Below are 20,627 nucleotides of genomic sequence, written 5' to 3'. Positions count from 1 at the left end.
CGAGATGCAATGGCTTTCACTTGTAAAAGATACGGTTCCTGAACAGCTTATTTAAGTGATGAAGCACATATTCTACGGGTGATTTTGCGCTTCGCTTGTCTATGTTGTTGCTCTTGACCTATTTTTGATATCCCTTCTGCTAGTTGAGATGTCGACGGGGATGTCGCTCTGTTATAGCGCGATGAAGCAGAAACTCAGACATCTTTCTCTAGGGAGTTCGCGCAGATCGGTGGCTATTTCGGGACTGCTTTTGCTCCTGTTCTACACATTCTCCTTTAACTACCACACCAGCCAATCTCTGGTTGCCTCTTACCTTCCCTTCAGGCTTAGCTGGCAGCTGTCCAGCCCCAGCCCCGCCACTGACACTCCTACTAACATCAGCCACCTCGTATTCGGCATAGTTGGCACTGTGAATACATGGAATCGGAGGAGGCCCTACGTTGAATCGTGGTGGAGACCAAATGTTACTCGTGGGTATCTCTTCCTGGACCGAGCTCCTTCGAAAGAGCTTCGAGAGTGGCCTCCTTCTTCACCTCCTGTCCGAGTGAACGAAGATATAACTAGGTGGGGAGTACTCCGGCGAGTCAGGAATCGCGTCCCAATAAGGATTTTCCGAACGATCTTGGAGATGTTTAGACAGGGAGACAAAGATGTGAGATGGTATGTAATGGCGGACGACGACACCGTACTCTTCGTGGACAACCTCGTGGAGGTTCTGTCGAGGTATGATCATACCAAGTATTATTATATCGGCTCGAGCTCAGAATTTTTCATGTCCAACTTTTTATTGTCCTTCGAGATGGCGTTTGGAGGAGCTGGCTATGCTTTGAGCTACCCTGTGGTTGAGATGCTGGCGACGGAGTTAGATGCTTGTATAAAAAGAAATCCGTGGTTGTATTCTAGCGATATCATGTTGCACATATGTTTAACCGACCATGGAATTTCCCTGACCCAAGAGAGAGGATTTCATCAGGTATGAATCACGAATTCGAGAATACCTGACCTATCTAATCTGGATTCCTAAGATTTTTTTTGTAACCTTAGAGCAACGATTTTCATTGCCACAGGTTGATTTTCATGGCGACATATCAGGTTTTCTATCAGCTCATCCGCAATCTCCTGTCCTATCGCTCCACCACATTGATGCCATCGACCCAATTTTCCCCTCCATGAACCACTCTGAAGCTATTAATCAGCTCATGAAACCAGCACAAGTCGACCAATCCCGTCTCCTGCAACAAACCATCTGCTACCACAGGGAAAGAAAGTGGTCGATCTCTGTATCATGGGGTTACTCTGCTCATATATATGAGAACATACTTTCTCGAAGCTTCTTACGGCGACCCATGGAGACATTCAAGCCATGGATGAAGAGAGTTAAGCCACCTCTTTATATGTTCAACACGCGGATCCTTGAGAACAATCCATGCATAGTTCCTCATGTATTTTTCTTGAAATCCATGGAGAATGCCAGCTGTGACGAAATTGTTACTACTTACACTCGAGCATCAAAGAGCCGATTACCATCTTGTGCACTTGGTGGAAATCACTCTGCAAATCCCATCTCCAGAGTTCAGGTATTTTCACCAAGAAGAAGACACATTGAGGTCAGTACCTTCATCTAATCTGCATACGGGCATGCAACAAGCTGTCGTATTTGACGCCAACCATATATGTCAACATATTCATCTCTGTCCATTTGCTCTTTCAGGCAGGAAGAATGGAGTGCTGTGATGTCTTAGCTGACAACCAGAACACCACAAAGGTCAGATTAAGGCCCTGTATGTTCGGTGAAGTCATTGCATAAGAGCAGAACGACATGAATGTGTCATGTCGGTTTAGAAATGTTTTTCAGATTAATGATATATTGGATCGTAGGATCAATACTAAATTAATTCATCCACTTTTGAGCCAAAAAAGTTGGTAGGTTGTGGAGTTGATAAAGATGCAGTGGTCCAACGCATGAGAGAAATTACTGCCAAAGAACAAAACTATTAGTGGTAAGAATATCCAAAATGTTTGTGTTCACGATGATAATGGAAACTTCATCCAAGATTCTTCAACTCGTCCAGGATTACAACCGTATGATACCGCTGACGTCTGAACTACATATATTTCTTAGAGCACTCTTGAGACCCATAAGTAAGAAGAAATCTGAAAGTTAAATTCAAGGTCATTTATTTGTAGGATAAATCATGTGTACAATAAACCAGTCATACTGAGAGAAGCCTCGGTTTGTATGAATCAAAACCAGCAACAACTTCAAGGATTGCCGCTTGCTGATATGTGGATTGACGTTTCAAATGTCTTCACAGAGAGAATCAAACAAATTGTTTGATCTTGGGTCTACTGAATACCTATCCAACGCGCATAGTCTACCCACCTGTCCAATGATCATGTAGTTCATTACCTTTAACCAAGGGTGTACAAACTCGATTAGTCAAAAAGATCCAGATAAAACAAGTCTTACAATAGTGAGCCTAAGAATGTGTTGCCGGTTCGAACAGCGAAGCAAATAGCACTAAGCATGAATTTGTGTTGGTGTAGCAAGGGCTCTAACATCCTCTGCTCAATTACACCAGCCAGTAGTTGGTACCTGTTGAGCAATTAGAAATTTAAATGCATGCCAAAACCATTATCTTGACATGTAGCTGGACAAATATAGACAACTAGTTCTCTTAAGTAGCAGCAACAAGCAAAACTTGCTAAACCTTGGATTTCATGAACAAGTTATTATATTCAAAAAAGAAAGATAGGTCTTCAAGTATGGTTTATTTGATGGCAGTCCCGGTGAGCTCTTCTGACTAGTCTAGAGAAAAGTGCATAGTTTGCATCAGGCCTCACTGAAAGATCCAAGCAGAATGTGCCAGAATGTAAAAAGCACAGTTGTTTTCTCAAAAAGACCAAGTAAAGAATACTCTAAAATCATAGATACTAAAAAAAAAACCTGTCAAACTTTTAATCCTCTCAAGAAATTGTCCCTCTGTAAGTGTGAGCTGTTCAAAACAGACAAAACAAAGATGTTTTCCTAGGAGGAATCACAAGGAAACAATCCTTTCGGAGAGAAAAATTATATTAAGGCAACTGCGGATGCAGGTATCAGGTAAAGGCGGCAAACCTGAGATTACTTGAAACAGCCATGTAAACACCGTAGGCAGCACTAGTTGACAAAATCGGTACATTTTCCACTTCACCAGAAGAGTTATCAACAGCCTTCTTTGCGTTAATCAAGGCATTTGTCACAAATGTACCAACCTGAGTAACAAGAAAACTTTGATTATCAAGATTTAGAAACCTTTGTTTGTAGAATTAGTGTCCCTTAATTTTCCTTTAGCTAATCTAGTCCTTGCAATCTGCAATGATGAAATAAGAAAGATCATAGCACTTTCCTCTTCACTTAATTGACATGAAGTCAAGGAGAAGACCTCTTTTCAGCATCCGAAGGATGAGAAACGACATGCCATGATGTAATTCCTTTTTAAGTTACTGTGTTAATTGTCCTACGATAAGCTGGACAAGTACAACTTGCATTTGAAGTAGAAGCTTGGACTAGGCTAAAGTGATGACATTTTGATTGCTGGATTGAAGTGAAGATGTCCTGGAAGAGATTCGAAAACTCACCAATGATGATGCAGTGCCAACTGCAAAAAGCTTTGTGCCATTACGCTGCATGATATTAAAATACGTGGATTAATATGCACGACTGCTGAAAATGGGCATATCAAGCGACAATTGAAAGGGAGAGAAATACTTACCAGTATGGAACCTATCCTCTGTAAGAATGAATATGATGATCCAGGAAGTGCAATCTGCAGATGATCGAGGATAAATTAGTTCATAGTATAGAAGCAGGGCCCAGAGATCTTCATAGAAGAGCAGCTGACTGTAATAGAGGAAGCAGTAACCTGAAATGCATTGTCAGGACAGCTATAGAAGAACTTTGCCAGTGACCCAGCATTGGTTGCAAGGGCAGGCCGAAGAGAAACCGTTGGAGCGGGGAGATAAACAAGCATGAAATCCGCAAGTATTGCCATTACCTAAAAGAGTAAGAGTCAGAAGCATAACCAAATCATATCATTAAGTCTTCATCTGTAAAAGGTATGTCACTACTAAGGTAGATGGGAGTGGGACCAAACAAAGCCAACATTTTCTGAAAATCAACAGGAACAGTTAAAATTTTTTACTAAACATTACTAGCTCGGAATATTTTCTCATTCACTCAGAAAAACACAGAAAAAGACATATGAGTGCGAATGTTCATGCATCTTAACGTGCTTAGGAACAATTTCATCCAGTAAAATAAGGGGTGTTCCTTAAAGTATAATACCTCTAGATTAATCTATTTGTTTATTTGGAATATATGGTATCATAAACACAAAAAATTGTGAAATGTTTGAAATTGCTGCTGAGAGAATGCTCAAGTTGGTTTTACAATGAATACTACTAATAATTCATGAACTTGCATTGACACCGTCATTCTTAACGAAGACTTATAAATAAAAGGCAGCCAATCCATACCACATCGGCGAAAACTATTTCCAGCTCATCGAAAAATTTCTCTCCCCGGCGTGAATACTCCGCGGCGGTCTACAAAGAGACATAAATCCTTGTAGTAGGTTTGTTTTGTGAACAAAAATAAAATAATATGAGCAGTACATAACAAAGAGGAATGTGTATGCTGGAATTATCAGAAAATCATCATCATTAATCTATCAATCACATCAGTTTAAGGAACTCACCCTGGATCAGGCAGGAACAAGCCCATGGCAGTAGACAAAAAATTAAACTAATAATGTACATTATCCTTAATAGCAGATATTATGTGTGAAGGCTCCTCTTAGAAGCACTTGTTAAACATGCTCAATAAGAAAAATAAAATACAATTTCTGATGCATCGACTATGCATGCCGCAAGGACAATCAGTGAATTGGAGACTGTAAGATTTCCTTAATAGCTGCCCCAAAGGGATGCCCGAGGCTCTGACATTCACTTTGAATCTTTAAGGAATCGACCTCGCTACTAAGGTGATGGGAAGTCATATACTTAAAGAGGCCATAGAAAGTTCAACTCGTTTTCCATCAAGGTTCAATCTTTTATCCGACGCTCTTAGAATCTGTACGGAACAGATTTATTTATAGCTACAGAGTCTTTCCCTCGGTCTTGAGTCTCTTGACACGATGAGAGATACAGAATCCCATTGAAGAGCAATCACCAGACAGTCAGCTCAAACGAAATGCGATCTTTCCCTCCCCTCCCTAAACCAAAAGAATGGAACTTGAAAAATACTAATCTCGCATCAGACAGCAATCTAAAGTAATGAATACTTTCAGCAGAGAGAATGAATTTCACAAGAGTCGAAACTTGGAGCTCGAATCACGCAGAATGAACAGCACAAATGTACAAAGCTAACTTCACACCTTAGTGAAGAGCCCGACGCCGCATTCGATCCCGACCTTGGCCAAGAACAGATCGTCAGCCAACAACCTTTCCTTAAACCCGCCGAACTGAAGCAACCAACGGAACAGCGCCGACTTCTCCAGCTCGAAGTACCTCGTCACCACCGACCCCGGGATCCTCCCATCGCCAAGAGCCGCCGCCAAGTCCCCCGGCAAGCTCTCCACGCCTCGACCGGCCTCCGCCAGCACCATGAGCGCCTCCTTCTTGTTATTGTCGCCGGCATTGTCGCCGCCCCCTCCGCCGCCGGAGGAGGACCCGTCGTCCCCGCCCCAGCCCCCGCCGCCGGAGCGGCCGCCATTGCCGCCGGAGCAGAAGGCTATGTGGGGGAGGGCGGCTCCGGAGGGTGGCGAGGGAGGCGGGGGAGGCGGAGCGGAGGGAGAGGCGGAGGCGGAGCAGGGAAGGCGGCTGCGAGGAGGCGGCGGGGTGGAGGAGAGGACCGTTGTTGACGGCGGCGGAGGCGGCGGCGGCGGGGGGGTTGAAGAAGGTGGCGGTGGCCATTGTCGGAAACGCGGGCCGCGCGATTTAGGCGTTGGGGAGGAAGAATTGCGCGCGCTTTCAGGTCGTCGTCTTTGCGGTTCCGTATTTCTCAGCTCTGTAGTCTTTTCGGGCGTGGAAATCGTAGCGATTTCGGAAGAATCCCAAATTCAGGTCGGGGCGCGTGGAGCTCACGCCCCCCCAGAAATAGGAAAATTAGGGAAATCATTTATTACCGCCGCTGAATAAATGGGAATTATAGTTGGTTGGTTGGACGTGTTTTTCCTTCAAAACGTGGTCTGTCTGAAGCGTATGACCTTTGCTGACCAACCCAACCAAAAAAAAAGAAGCACAAACAATGGAAATATTTATTAAAATTTGGAACTTTTTGAAATAATCAAATATACTCATATAAGCTTAAGCATGGTAAGAGGCACAAAGGCCAACGGCATAAATCTTAAGCTTTTCTTATTTAAAATTCAGATTTGAAAACTAAATAGTTCATGTATGTGTAATAGACTCGTTTCATGACATTTAAATAAGTGCTATTGAATTTTAATTGTTGAAAATTGAAATGAAAATTTGTACAATGAAGATTGAAAATCGATACTTAAATTTTATCAATTTCTTCTCAAAGACCAAAAGGTGATCATGTTTTAGCATTACATGTATAAAATTTTAGCTATTGTTGATCATTTTTGCTATTGAATGAACTAGACAAATACCCCATACTTACCACGTTGTGTACATTTTTATTTTTTTTACTTAATTGAGTGTACGAAGTCTATGTTAATTAAGGTTATTAAATTACATTTTATCTCATTAAATGCATAATTTTCCATTTTCAGTACTTTAAAAAAGAGGCCATGAGCGTGGTTCATGGTTGGTTTCCGGAGAGAGAGAAAGGAGGGGTGGGGGGGGAGAGAGAGAGAGTTCAGACATCCTAGGTAGTGGAGCTACTCCTGATTGGCAGTGGGAACACGCGCTCGAAGCGAGCGTGAAGTTGGAAATAGCTGGGTTGGTGGGGGGAGTACGCCTAAGCTCATTGTTGCAGTAGGCCCCACAAGAAAATATGGCCCCCTCAGGTTTAGCAAAAAAAAAAAAAAAACTAATATCGACTAAAATCATCGATTTCATTTTTTTCAATAAAAAAAGACGGTTATCCTTTTTCGCCCGCTTTTGTTTCGTATTTCCACGTCGCGCCCGCCGATTTTCCCCGTCATTTTCAGTCTCACCCCTAGCGGCTGGGCCACAGGAACTTTGGTCAAATGTAAGTGTGATTGGAGACGCTAATCGATCTTTAAGAAATACATTTTGCATCGTCAGTCACTCAAAATCTTTCATAGATGACCAAATAGCTTGAGATAAAAGGGCATGCGTGGCCTTAAATCCATATCGTATCCTTCTGAGGATGGAGTCGCTTAACTTTGATACTTGATCATACCTTAATTCATATTGTATCCTTCTTTTGCTTTTAGAATGTTGATCACAACAGAAAATTTGCTTTTTCAAGGGATGCTGCTAATGTATTGTCGCCGTTGGTCTTCCATTTAACTAGTTTATGACTATCATTCTTTGAAAAAAAATAAAAAATTTTGCCACTTTGGCAAACGTTACGTACACAAATTATTCAATGCTTTAACATTTAAATTAATTCACCGTCGGTCTTCCATTTAATTAGTTTATGACTATCCTTCTTTGAAACAAAAAAAAAAAAAAAAAAATTATGCCACTTTGGCAAATGTTATGTACGCAAATTATTCAATGCTTAAACATTTGGATTAATTCGCTGTTGGTCTTCCATTTAACTAGTTTATGACTATCCTTCTTTGAAAATAAAGATTATGCCACTTTGAGTTTTTCAATGTAGAGAAATCTTGGAATTTTATGCCACTTATCGTCCCAAAGCCGTGTTGTCATTTTACCATATGGTTATGTTCGCAAACAGGACTAAGCGGAAGTTTGGCGTTAATTTTACTTTAGTCTTTAACTCATGAATTTTTTTTTTTCCACAATTTCAGAACTTAAAACCACGCTTCTCATTTAATGTTAGATTCCTTAAACCACGCTTCTCATTTAATGTCGGAGTGGGTTTCGCTTAAACATTTCAACTAACGTAACAATGACAATGATATAATCAATATATAAACAACGCCCTAAATTTGTTCAGGATATATTCAATTGCTAAGGAAAAATTGAGAATGTGACATTGGGTGGTTAAAAGCGCATTCAAAAACCTGCTCGAGAGTCGAGTTTACGCGATGCGCTGAGAGCACGCTTGGCGTTGTTACAGTACATTAGTTGAAATGGAAAGTCGCATGAAAATGGATGGTCGCGAAAGGAAATAGAGAAGTGTAGGGGAAAAGAACGGCAATAAACATGTAATTGAGGGGGGCTTGATGGAAAAAAAAAGCGCATTCTATTGGTGGTGAGCTGGCAGCCGACATGTATTGGGGGTGTTGGGTGATTTCTCCCAAGAACCCGGGAAGCCCGAGCGTGTTTTTATTTGTCGCCTCGGCAAGTCCGTCGAGGAACGTGCTGTGTAGGGACAAAAATTAATGTCGAAGGATTCTCGCACGCAAAGACCGTTCGACTGCCCTTTGGCGCGTCTGGTTCAACAAACGACGAATGTACGGTGGCAGTATCCGCTTATGTTATCGTGTTTACTTAACAGATCATAGTTGGCAAATTCGGAAGCAAGGGGCGTCGATTAGAATGAATGATCCATCGCTCTGCTTTTGCGAGGTTCTTAGCAAGTTACAATATGGAGGCATGCGTGAGGTTCACGGCGAATGCCCTTCGCGTGCACTGTTGGCTGAAGACCTAATAAGAAAAAGATCGCAATCCTGATTCAGCGGCGATTTTGAAAGAACGCATTGATGGCATTTCTTGTTTTATTACGAAGATGAGGACAGGGAGCAGGAAGATTCATGACTCCTGCCTTTACCAATGTTCACGTGCAAACGCACTTCATGGGGAAAAAAAAAAACAGTCAGTGGGCGAAAAGCCTCGCATTTACATTTGTGACTTGGGAGAAATTTCTATCAGAAGTTAACAAATCCCTTCTCCTTCAGACTTTCAACAGTCTCCTTCAAGCTCTGGTATATATCGATGTAATCAATCCCCAAGCGGTTCGCTCTCTTCGTGGACACCCAATAGACCGGCGTGTAACGGATGCTGAAATCCCTGGGAAGCAAACAGACAAAAGATGGACAACATGGGAAAAATGAAACGTAGGCTTGGTAACTTATATTAGTCGTGCCTAGTTAACAGCCATCCATCGTACCCTTCTGATTAGGAGGAAGTGGAATTTAGCAGAATAAGAAAAAGTCATATTGACTGAAGGGTGGCTTCACCTTCGAATATATAGAAAATGTGTAACTCCAAAAGTTTCTACCACCAGAAATTGAAGTTATAGAAAATGTGTAAATCAGCAGCACATTTTCGAACCAATGGCCTCTCCCAAGAAAGACTCGTCTACCTACACTCAATAATAGAGAAACCTCGATGCTCTACTGCCCACTACACACATAAAGGGTAAATGATAAAGGTCTAAACTACTTACTTTTCTGGAAGCTGAAGAGAAGGGTAAAGCTTGCGTAAGAACCCCACAATCTCATAGTAGTGTGGAACACACTCAACTAAGCAATATCTTCCGCGGGCTGATGGGACTTCAAATGCCAGTATATGAGCATTTGCAACATCTTTGACATTCACCCATCCACAACATTCATCTGGAAAAGTTGGTGCACCTGAGTTGGAATCACACGCACACCACATTGGAAAGAGAATCCCCAGGTTAGAAGGGATATAACCAAGCTTCAGAGATATTAGGCTGCATGTAACAAGGATGGCTAGGGTATGGTGAAAACACAACCAGAAAACTGGTGGCAATGAAATGGGTGATGGTGTACCTCAATTCAACTAAAACAAGTATAACCACATCGACCACAGCACATACATCATAAGTTTTATATCCTATCTCCTTTCACCAAGAAAAAACTTCAGAAATAATCAAAATCACACAAAAAAACCAAGATGAGGACTTCCCCAAATAGGAGAGATACTGCTGATGCCTCACAACTAAATTGGTAAATCAGTACAATTATATAATCATCGTTTGTCAACAAGCTACAGCAGTAAATATACTTCTTCCCTCCCCTCAAATAGTAACCTCCAACAGATATAACTGAATTGGGATGGTAAAGAAACAAAATAGCAGCGCCAGCTTCCTTGTTTGTTAGGGCAGAGAGCTGTTTGTTAATGCAATCCTGCATGATCTGTGCAATTGAAATACTAAACAACTCTAAAATCTGGAGAACTTTCACGGTTACTGCTGAATTACCATTTATCAAATTTGCGATCGCCACAGCGCCTCTGTTAAGTTTTGGCTGCAAAAGAGGGCCAATCACCATACCTGGGTTGATCGTGACCATGTCAATACCCTTTTCTGTCACAAATTCCCAGGCAGCATTCTCAGCCAAGGTCTTGGAGAGCTCATACCACATCTACATGGGGGCAAAAATGAGAGAGATATAATGCATTCACAACGAAAAAGAAAGTCTCTTCCAAGTTGATGGCATTGATGAAAACCACTGAGATGTAACAAAAAGAAATGGACCAACTCCACCCACCAGCCAGCTGGTTTTGTGTCAATAACTAGAATGTAAAAAGGGAAAGGGTGCTTTAAAAGAAGTGGTTAACAGTGAACGGTTTGATTTCACTCATGTTAATCATCTCAGCACCAGTAGAAAATAACACATGAGACGATGAAATTTAACTGGACAAGATGCCTACGTTATTTTCCCTCAACAAGTCTGGATCAGAAAACCAATCTTCTTTCACCTCAACATCAGGTGTCAGCGGTGTTCCATCATGCTCAGCTGCAGCCATAGATGATGTCAAGACCACACGCTGCACAGAAGGTGTTTTGGAACAGGACTTCAGAACATTAAGAGTTCCCTTCACAGCAGGATCCAATAATTCTGCCTGAAATATGATGACAATTAATTAGCCAAAAGAGAAAAAATAGCAGAAATAATGAGAGACTAAATTGTGTTACTACATGTCTCAGAATCTTTTAGTGCATCCCCAGAACTTGAATTATGAATCCTATTTAAGTTTTTCCCCCTCTCCAATTCAAGGTTTCTCAGCAAGGAACAGCCGGCATTTTGACATCCATAATCTTATAATATGACAAAGAAAAGGGCATGGGATGAGGCAATTGGCTACATATTTGACATAATGAACAGTATTTGGCCCCCCAAAAAAAAAAAAAGTCCAGGGGGAAACTTCCCATTGAAGACCTTTAACATGCTCATTCGGCCTGGATAGACATGCAGTGATTAGCAAAGGCACTCAGGAAATATGACATGTTTTAGTCATGTTAACTGATCACCTAACACACCAGTGCTGAAGAATTTAATCAGTTTCAGAAACATAGTCCACTTATATTGTGGAGACAACTCATCTGTTATTTAGAATTCAAGCTACAATTCCAATCCCTCTGACATCACGAAATTCAGTCTGGTACAGATTCAATAATAGAAGGATCTCCATTGGTTCTGCGTAGTTCAGTCTAGAAGGTTCACCAGTACCAAAAAAATTGACAGAAGTAACACCCTACTATATGATCTATTTTGCTAGAAACATGACAAAGTGAGAGAAATCTATTCATAAACAGGTTTTGTTATTATCACTTAAACTATGTAACGAAGTAAGTGAAAATTTGAATCTTTTAAAGTCTGAGGGAAAACTTAGGTAAGTCCTATGACTCACATTCTCTTATTTACTTGCCTGTAACTTATGAATGTAAAGAAACATAACGAGATAGACAACCAAACTATCATCACAATAAAAGAAGAATACATCAGCGTATACTAGACTAAAGGTATAGAAGTGCATAACCGAAACATAAGCTGGACAACTTAAAATCCTGTGTGGGATTGATCCCAGCCCACTTTCACAAACAATTTGCAAAGCTGTACATTAGAAGGTGGTGAGAGATGTGCTTGATGAGAATATCAGATTCTGCAAATTAAAATGCAGAAGAGTACAGTCACTTCAACTACAGTTTCCAGGCACCCTTCAGTCCCTTTCGTAATCAATGGCAAAGCTAAAGTATAACAAAACTAAACAGGAGTGAACATGTTCATGAACTTGGTTATGGTTAATATTGAATAAATTCCTGTTCTCTCAGGATAAGCATGAAGCATGCTAGTTGGCCTCAATAAAATAAAATGTGGCAAAAAGGGACTAATGAAAAAGGGGAAAAGCTACTCTGCAAGGACTAGTGTATCGATTCTGGAACCAAACCTGTGGATCCCTGACATCATGATAAAAAGGAGAGGCAGTGTGAAAAACGCCTACACAACCCTCAACAATAGGATCAAATGAACCCTCTTCCAGTAGGTTTGCTTTGAACAGTTGAAGTCTCTCTCTCGCTCCATCAAGTGCAAGCAGATGTTCAGTCTTTTCTGGATCATCTGTTGGAGGGACAAGAGCAATCACTGTAAATGAGCAGTTTGGATATAAGGAAAGCTGCAAAATTCAATGAACATAACTCATCCACTAAACTGGAATGGCTCGAGTCAAACAACATCATGCCTCTTCAACAAAAGTTTGAATGAAGGCATTTTCATGAAAATCGAAGATATCTGTTTTTTTTTTCCTCAGAAACTAGATGATTTGGAGCATGGCACTGTTAGAAGATTCCTGAATGTTCTCTTTCATTTGCCTCGCCTATCAATGCAGGAATGAATTCGAGTAACAGCTGCAAGATCGCTCTTAGTATAAACACATACAAGCCATAAAAGATAACCGGTGCACGGCACAACTACTCTGGTTCTGGAAGAATGACCTTGCATTCGGCACGTCCAGGCCAAAAGAAAAAAAAGGTTATATCCAGATTGATTATACCTCTAAGCATCCTCGTCTGGTAATCAGTAACCTCACGAGATGACTCCTCTATACTCCAGAAATGCTCAGAACAGAAGCAGAAGGAAAACCTCTCTACAAGGCACGCCGTCAGAACAAAAGCATCCACACTCGGATAAAACCGCTCAGCTGCTAAAACCTCGATCAACTTCAAAACGATCCAGCCAAAACCGAAACTACTTGGCCACGTTCTCAAACTACAGATCCACGAACTTTCATCTACGACAACAGAATCACAGCAAATCACAGGCGAAACAGAGCACGTTCAACAGCACGAGAGCTCATCACGAAGCAAAATCTGTTATACCTCTAAGCATCCTCGTCTGGTAATCAATAATCTCACGAGATGACTCCTCTATACTCCAGAAATGCTCAGAACAGAAGCAGAAGGAAAACCTCTCTACAAGGCACACCGTCGGAACAAAAGCATCCATACTCAGATAAACCCCGCTCAGCTGCTAAAACCTCGATCAACTTCAAAACGATCCAGCCAAAACCGAAACTACTTGGCCACGTTCTCAAACTACAGATCCACGAACTTTCATCTACGACAACAGAATCACAGCAAATCACAGGCGAAACAGAGCATGTTCAACAGCACGAGAGCTCGTCACGAAGCAAAATCAGTCTATCATGGACAATCAAACGGTCGCTCGCGTCAATCATCACCAAAAGACGGAAACGAGCACGAACGAAAACGGAAAACGAGAGGTGATCGAGAACGGACTCGGATCGCGAACGGAGGCCTTCACGGTGTAGCCGCGCTGCAAGAGGAAGCTTGACGAGCCACGAGGCGATGTAGCCGGACGCTCCGGTGACGCACACGGTCTTCCCGGCACCGACCGCAGCGCTCATTCTCGTCTTCTCCGGTTGTCCTCCTTCGTCGCTTCGAGGAGGAGGAGGAGGAGGAGGAGGTCGCTCTTGCTCTGCAAGTTGGCGCGCAGCCCTGCGTGCTTTTATAGCAGCAGAGCGAGCGACCGCGCGCTTCGATGTCCATTTCAAAAGACGCGGACGCTCGTCGATGCCGACTCAAGCGCAATGCCACGTGGCGCCCTATCCGCCGCTCGGATGTGAAGGGACCCATGGACGCGATGGTATTTCTTACGAGTATTTTATATTCTTAAAGGGGGTTTAAATGTCGGTTTGGCTTACTGTGCAAGTGAAATATAGCTGGTTTCCCACGTGATGCCCCCGTGCATCCACTATAGTTTCTAGAACTTTCCACCTATTCTTTCATAAATTTTTAGCATTGCTCTTACGAAATCTCATATAATATTAGAGGAAGTCCCGAATTTGAGTTTTTCTAGACCCCTATTTATCCTCCTAATTTAGATTTTTTTTCTTATTTATAGTTTAGGCTTTTTGATAAGAAAATCCTTTGAGAGAGAGAGACGCGGGCGTGTTTTGGATGTGTGGCATCTTACAATTTCTATGATGGTAACTCTTTATAACAATTTCTAGAAAACCGTTATAAAAGAATGCATTATTAAAGGAGAAATAATTTGGCAACATACTTTAACTTATTGTGAGAATGATAGTCTGTTTTGGATTACAAAAACCAAATAACAAATAATTATAAATTATTGTATGGTTCATTTTTTGAAGAATTTGTGATTCACAACAAATTTTTATTCTCACATTAATCCAAAAATTATTATGCTATCAAAAATAGACCCCTTGGAAGAAGAAGATTTAATCCTAATTTTTGGGCCTCTTTTTGTAATTTGGGCTTTTTAAGACTTTTTAAGACTAAGGCCCTGTTTGGTAACCCTCCAAACAGGGCCAAATTCTGATTCTTTGTTCCTGGAATCAGTTTAAGCCTAGAATCGCGTTTGGTAAAATTTTTGTTAAAGGAGCAGTTGAGAATAGAATCGAGAACAAAAAAAAAAAATTGATTCTTATTCCGAGAACGAATTTAAGAATCAAAATCAAGAACCCTCCTTCTTCCCTTCGGCCATCTCGCGATCGCCGTCCACCACCGCCCGCCACTATCCGTCGCCGCCGTCACCGCCGTCCGCCGTCGTCCACCGTTCACCGCCGTCGATCCGACAAGCTCACCGGAGGCAAGCCCCACCACCGGTGAGCTCGTCGGGAGGCTTGCCTCGCCACCGGCAAGGCTCGACCTCCCTGGCCACCGGTGAAGCTCGGCCTCGGCCACCCCCGGGCCGAGGCCCGCTGGCAACCTCGTGAGGCTCGGCCCGCCGGGTGGCGAGGGGGCAAGCCTCGCCCGCGCCGGCGAGGCGAGGCTTGGCCACGGCGGGGCGGCGAGCTCGCCTAGTTGCCGGCGAGGCTCGTCGACTGGCCACGGGTCGGCGGCGACCGGCCACAAGAAAGAAGAAGAAGATGGGAAAAAGGAAAAAAGAAAAGAAAAAATGAAAAAAAGGAAAAAGAAAAGAAAAAAAGTAAAAAAGTAAAAAAATTATTTAAAAATTTTAAAAAATTGATTTGGAATAGAATTAATGAGCATGGTACCAAACACAATTCTATTCCAGAATTAGAAATTTTGGATAGTTACCAAACGGCTTAAAATGCTTAGAATCAGTTCCCGGGAACAAAATAAAAAAGAATCGGCCCGATCGAATTTACTCCAGGAAACGAGAATCGTTACTAAACGCGCCCTAACTTACCGAGCAATAATTTGGGTCCAGGTCATATTATGGTTTAGTGATTTGGAGCCTAAACCTAAGTGAGGTTAAAATTAATCAATTAAACAACTTTTGCATGTGATGACTACACTATAAATCATTTTTAATTGGGTGGATTTTTTTTTTTTCATACTAACATTTCATTCATTTTTAAATAAATACTGTAAGGATATAATGCAGTTCAATTGCAAATCAAGACAAATCTTAAATGGCTTTAAAACAAAACAAGTTCTAGATAACAAGATAAATTATTAGAACAAGATTGGGGGTTATATGCTCAAAGAGCAGATTTGTGACTCTGCAAACTAAAATAGGTGTTCGATCACAGAATCCATCTTCAATAATGAGCATGCATTGAAGTCTCCATCTATTATCACAGTTTTGTCTTTTGGGTGTCTTTTGTGCATGTAGGTTGGGTACACCCAACACCATTGTAGTTCAAAGTAAAGAGGTTGAATAAGTACAAATTTGACGCTTGTGAAAGCGAAACCTTCATAAAACTCTTCCAATCCCTTTTAAAATTAGATTTGTACACTAGTGACATCCAAGGGAAACAAAACCCCAAAATCATACACAAAAACAACTCCAAATTTAGATTAGATCAGGATAGAAACCACCCTCGAAAGAGAAAAGCTCCCCAAACAAGAGGACAGCAAAAAAAAGAAGAAGAAAACTGAGAACTGAATCAGTCAAGGATAAAGGGAGACTGAAAAAGAAAGCTATGAATCCACCCAATTAATTATCGTAATTAATTGGGCGAATTCACCCCAACAAGAAAATGAAGAATTGCAATTGAGGTGTTGAAGCTTTAGGATGCTTTCGTGCCTTAAAATTTACTAAACATCTCATTAATATCGAAGCGCTAAAATTGCATATAATGCTGCAATCGAGCTATATCTAGTATAGATCTATTTGCAAAATCTCGGATATATTGATCCAAATAGGATATGGGTATATATATGCGATTTGCATCTTGTTCTTTTTGGTCGGTGTTGGTCAGTGTATGAAAAAGAAAATCCCAAAGGCTAGTTTGATACTCGAAGATTGATTTGTATTATGTTAAACTCAAATGGCTACGAAAATTCGCCAATGATTGACGGGAATTCACTAGATAAATACCAGATCAAGAAGGAGAAGATGGTTGTTAGGTTGGTAAACCGTTATCATTCTTTTGGATTCAAATACTTAGTTATAGTACACACACACACACACACACACACACACACACACACATATATATATGGGTGATGATTTTTGCCCGTCTATTTTATTATTTGATCCGTTTGTCTTTCGCGGCACCAACGATGGAGAATAATGATCAGAGCCACAACCGTGATCGGGATGATCAAGGTCAACGGAAAGTCGGTGTCGACCCGTGCACGCCGTCTTCGAGCCAAGAATTAGCGGTGGCGGCGGTGGCGCCGCCATCCAAGGCCGAGTTCCCTCTCGAGAATTCACCCGGGTTGAGGTTCATCCCCACCGACGAGGAGCTCATTCTCTATTACTTGAAGCCCAAAGTTGCGGGCGATCCGATTCCGGCCAGCAACTTCTTCGCCGACGTCGATCTCTACAAGTTCGACCCCAGAACGCTCATCGGTAAGCACATCATAAAGGTGGCCGCCGTGTAGTCTCGGGCTCCGTTCGGTTTGTGATGAATGTGCACGCATGCTTCAAGATGCGATTTCTCGCTCGGTCGTTCCTCATTTTGAATTTCTTGGCTTTCGTCGAGCCTGTTTGGTTTTCTCTTTCTCGACTTTCTTGGCTTTTCTTGAATTGCGCGGTAAATTCTTGTTTGAATTCGTCCCGGTGCAAGCTCGTGCTTCCGCCAGAAACAATGTAGAAATGCAGAGGAAATTACCCTGACGCGATTCGTTCTGCGATTCTCCAGAGAACCGGATGGGAGCGGGCATAGATGGGGACGAGTGGTACTTCTTCACTCTGAGGGACAGGAAGTATCGGAACGGGTCGCGGTGGAACCGGTGCACGCCCAGCGGGGTTTGGAAGTCGTCCCGGAAGGGAAGCGTCATCCTGGCGGAGAACAGAACAATCGGATACAAGACGTCATTGGCCTTTGTGGGAAATGACTCGAAAAGACGAAGAGACGGGACGGATTTGAATATGCACGAGTATAAATTGGAGGAGGACAAGAAGGGGGACCGCACCAGCATAGACGGGAAGAAGGTAGTGAAGGACAAGAGGGTTTCAATTCTTTCGTTCACGTTTACATTTTAGTTTTCCTTGCCCGCTTGGCATGGATTGACATCTTTGTAATGCTCATTGTGGCAGTTGGATGAGTGGGTTCTGTGCAAGGTTTATACGCCCAGGCGTGCAAAGCAATCGAAGAATCAAAGCCGGAAAAAGGCTATTAGTCATCTTCAATCCGCGCCCAATCACAAGGTCAACACGAGCCAACAAGTCGACGCGGTCCACAATCATCAACCGCTTCAGAGTTCTCAGATCAGTGCGCCCAATCACGAGCTCAACACGAGCCAGCAAGTCGACGCGGTCAACAATCTTGGACTGCATCAGGGTTCTCGGATCAGTGTGCATCTGCACGTTCCACGGGTGGTCCCACAAGTCGACACGGTCAATAATGGACTGCATTCAGGGCTCTCGGCAATGGGCTCCTCCTGCATCTGCACGTTCCACGGGTGGTCCCACAGGCCACGAGTCTCGGGCCTCCTATTCGGCAGCTCACTGGCAATCCTCCTCCTGCATCGCATCCGAGCGGAAGCTCTTCCTTTCTGGTGTATAACTTGGACGATTTCATCGGCACCAACCCATATCATCCGTCGCCGCATCATAGGTGATCACTATGCAAGCAAACTCTTATGATATACATTGATTGTCGGATGATTAATTCACTCGTGATTTTGATAATCCAGTTTTCTTATCATCTTGCTTGTAGAATTTTTTGGACGGACCCAAAATATGCTCCTCAAGTGTCGGAAAATAAAACATGAAGGAAACTCAACTTTGGAAATTGTGAAAAAAATCAACGTACTGAGGATCGATAGTTCTATATTTGATGATAGACGATGCTTGGAACGAACTCTAAGATGAAAATTGGGGAAGCGTAGGGAAAGGAACGACAATAAGCATGTAATTGAGGGGAACTCAAAAGCTGGACAACTTGAAATCCTGTGTAGAAGGTGGTGAAAGGTGTGCTCGATGAGAATACCGGATTACGCAAAAAAAAAATGTAGAAGAGTACAGTCACTTCAACTACAGTTTCCAGGTGCCCTTGATTCCCTTTAGTAATCCAAAGGCAAAGCTAAAGTTTAACAAAACTAAACAGGAGGGACCATGTTAATGAACTTGGCCACGGCTAATTTGAATAAATTCCTACTCTCTCAGAATAAGCATGAAGCATGCTAGTTGGCCTCAATACAATAAATTTGGTAAAAAAGGGCTAATAGAAAAGGGGAAAAACTACTCTGCATGGAGCCATGGACTAGTGTATCAATTCTGCGGATCCCTGACATCATGATAAAAGGGCGAGGCAGCGTGAAAATTGCCTGCACAACCCTCAGCAATAGGATCAAATGTACCTTCTTCCAGCAGGTTTGCTTTGAACAGTTGAAGTTTATCTTTCGCTCCATCAAGTGCAAGCAGATGTTCAGTCTTTTCTGGATCATCTGTTGGAGAGACAAGAACGATCACTCCAAATGAGGAGTTTGGATATAAGGAAAGCTGCAATATTCAATGACCATAACTCAACCAATAAACCAGAACGGCTCGAGTCAAACAACATCATGGCTCTGTTATTGAGATTTGAAAACCTCATGTAACAATACCGAGAAAACAAACCCAAGATCTTGAAACTTTTTAGAAGATTCCTGAATGTTCTCTTCCATTCGCCTTGCCTACCAATGCAGGAATGAGTTCGAGTAACAGCTGCAATATTACTCTTAAATATAAACAAAGACAAGCCATAAAAGATGACCAGCGTACCGCACAAATCTCAACCTCATTGAGGAATGTCTTCGGAGCTGGCAAAACAATGCAAACTCAGAAACAGAACAACTACTCCGGTTCTGGAAGAATATAACCTCGCATTCGGCATGTCCAATCCAAAGGAAAAAGGTTTATCCAGATTGATTATTCCTCTCACCGTCCTCATCTGGTAACCAATAATCTCACGAGAGGACTTCTCTATAGTCCAGCAATGCCCGGAAAAGAAGCAGAAGAGAACCTTTCTACAAGGCCCACTTGTCGGAACAAAAGCATCCACAATCGGATAAACCCCGCTCAGCTGCTAAAACCTCGATCAACTTCAGATGCATGAACTTCCATCTACGACGGCAGAGTCTCCTCCGATTCTCCTTCTTCTTCTTCTTCTTCTTCGCTTCGACGAGGAGGGGGAGGAGGTTGCTCTTGCTCTGCAGTTGGCGCGCAGCCCCGAGTACTCTTATAGCAGCAGAACGAGCGCGCGCGATGTCCATTTCAAAAGACACGGACGCTCGTCGACGCCAACCCAAGCGCCATGCCACGTGGCGCCCTGTCGGCCGTCCGGATGTGAAGGTACCCCACGAACGCGAAGGTATTTCTTACAAGTATTGTATATTCTTAAAGGGGATTAATTGTTGGTTTGGCTTACGGTATACGTGAAAATTTTAGTTGGTTTCCCACGTAATTATTTCCTAAATTTTTAGAATTGCTCTCACAAGATCTCATCTAATATTACAGGAACTCTCATATCTGAATCTTTCTAAAATCCGATTTGCCTTCTTAATTGACGTAGTTTCATGTTTATTGTTTAAATTAGAATCCAGAAATTTGACATTTTCTGATAAGAAATGACTAATATAGTGCAAGATGCTTTCTATGAGAGATGCAAGTTATGTTTTGGATGTGTGGCATCTTGCACTTATGATGATGGTAGCTGTTTATGATAATTACTAGAGAACCATCATAAAAATAGGCGTTATTAAAATTACACACAACACTTTTAATAGATACTATCCAAAAACATAAGAAGATTTAATCCTTATTTTCGGGCTTCTATATACTGTAATTTGGGCTTTTTAAGACTATTAGCAAGCAATAATTTGGGTCCAGTTCATAATTTAGTTTAGTGATTCGGAACCTAAACCCAAGTGAGGTTAAAATTAA

At 42.1% G+C, this 20,627-nt stretch overlaps 4 protein-coding genes across 4 annotated transcripts; 2 read left to right on the top strand and 2 right to left on the bottom strand.

Moving 5' to 3' along the window:
• Positions 1-160: 160 nt before the first annotated feature.
• Positions 161-1,807, top strand: LOC104435699. Its single transcript, XM_039307233.1, has 3 exons — positions 161-973; positions 1,068-1,577; positions 1,712-1,807. Exons 1-3 carry the CDS (start codon positions 161-163, stop codon positions 1,805-1,807), a joined length of 1,419 nt encoding a protein of 472 aa, XP_039163167.1.
• Positions 1,808-1,972: 165 nt separating this feature from the next.
• LOC104435697 (protein RETICULATA-RELATED 4, chloroplastic) lies at positions 1,973-6,812 on the bottom strand. Its single transcript, XM_010048401.3, has 9 exons — positions 6,783-6,812; positions 5,418-6,056; positions 4,519-4,587; positions 3,906-4,037; positions 3,756-3,809; positions 3,622-3,666; positions 3,119-3,255; positions 2,471-2,596; positions 1,973-2,383 (listed from the first exon to the last, which is right to left on the bottom strand). Exons 1-9 carry the CDS (start codon positions 6,810-6,812, stop codon positions 2,347-2,349), a joined length of 1,269 nt encoding a protein of 422 aa, XP_010046703.2. The 3' UTR covers positions 1,973-2,346.
• A 2,115-nt stretch (positions 6,813-8,927) lies between these two features.
• LOC104433856 (phenylacetaldehyde reductase) lies at positions 8,928-13,779 on the bottom strand. The gene is given in 6 exon segments (XM_039305921.1): positions 8,928-9,683; positions 10,277-10,439; positions 10,729-10,920; positions 12,247-12,416; positions 13,595-13,640; positions 13,642-13,779. Coding segments are annotated over 6 exon segments (843 nt in total). The 5' UTR covers positions 13,723-13,779; the 3' UTR covers positions 8,928-9,492.
• A 3,037-nt stretch (positions 13,780-16,816) lies between these two features.
• LOC104430949 (NAC domain-containing protein 1-like) lies at positions 16,817-18,347 on the top strand. Its single transcript, XM_039307232.1, has 3 exons — positions 16,817-17,108; positions 17,401-17,693; positions 17,799-18,347. The coding sequence occupies exons 1-3, from the start codon at positions 16,817-16,819 to the stop codon at positions 18,345-18,347; spliced, it is 1,134 nt and encodes a 377-aa protein (XP_039163166.1).
• Positions 18,348-20,627: the final 2,280 nt, after the last annotated feature.

This window comes from Eucalyptus grandis, chromosome 2 (genome assembly GCF_016545825.1).
Source record: "Eucalyptus grandis isolate ANBG69807.140 chromosome 2, ASM1654582v1, whole genome shotgun sequence".
Classification (NCBI taxonomy): Eukaryota; Viridiplantae; Streptophyta; class Magnoliopsida; order Myrtales; family Myrtaceae; genus Eucalyptus; species Eucalyptus grandis.
This window is presented reverse-complemented; position numbering and strand designations above follow the sequence as displayed.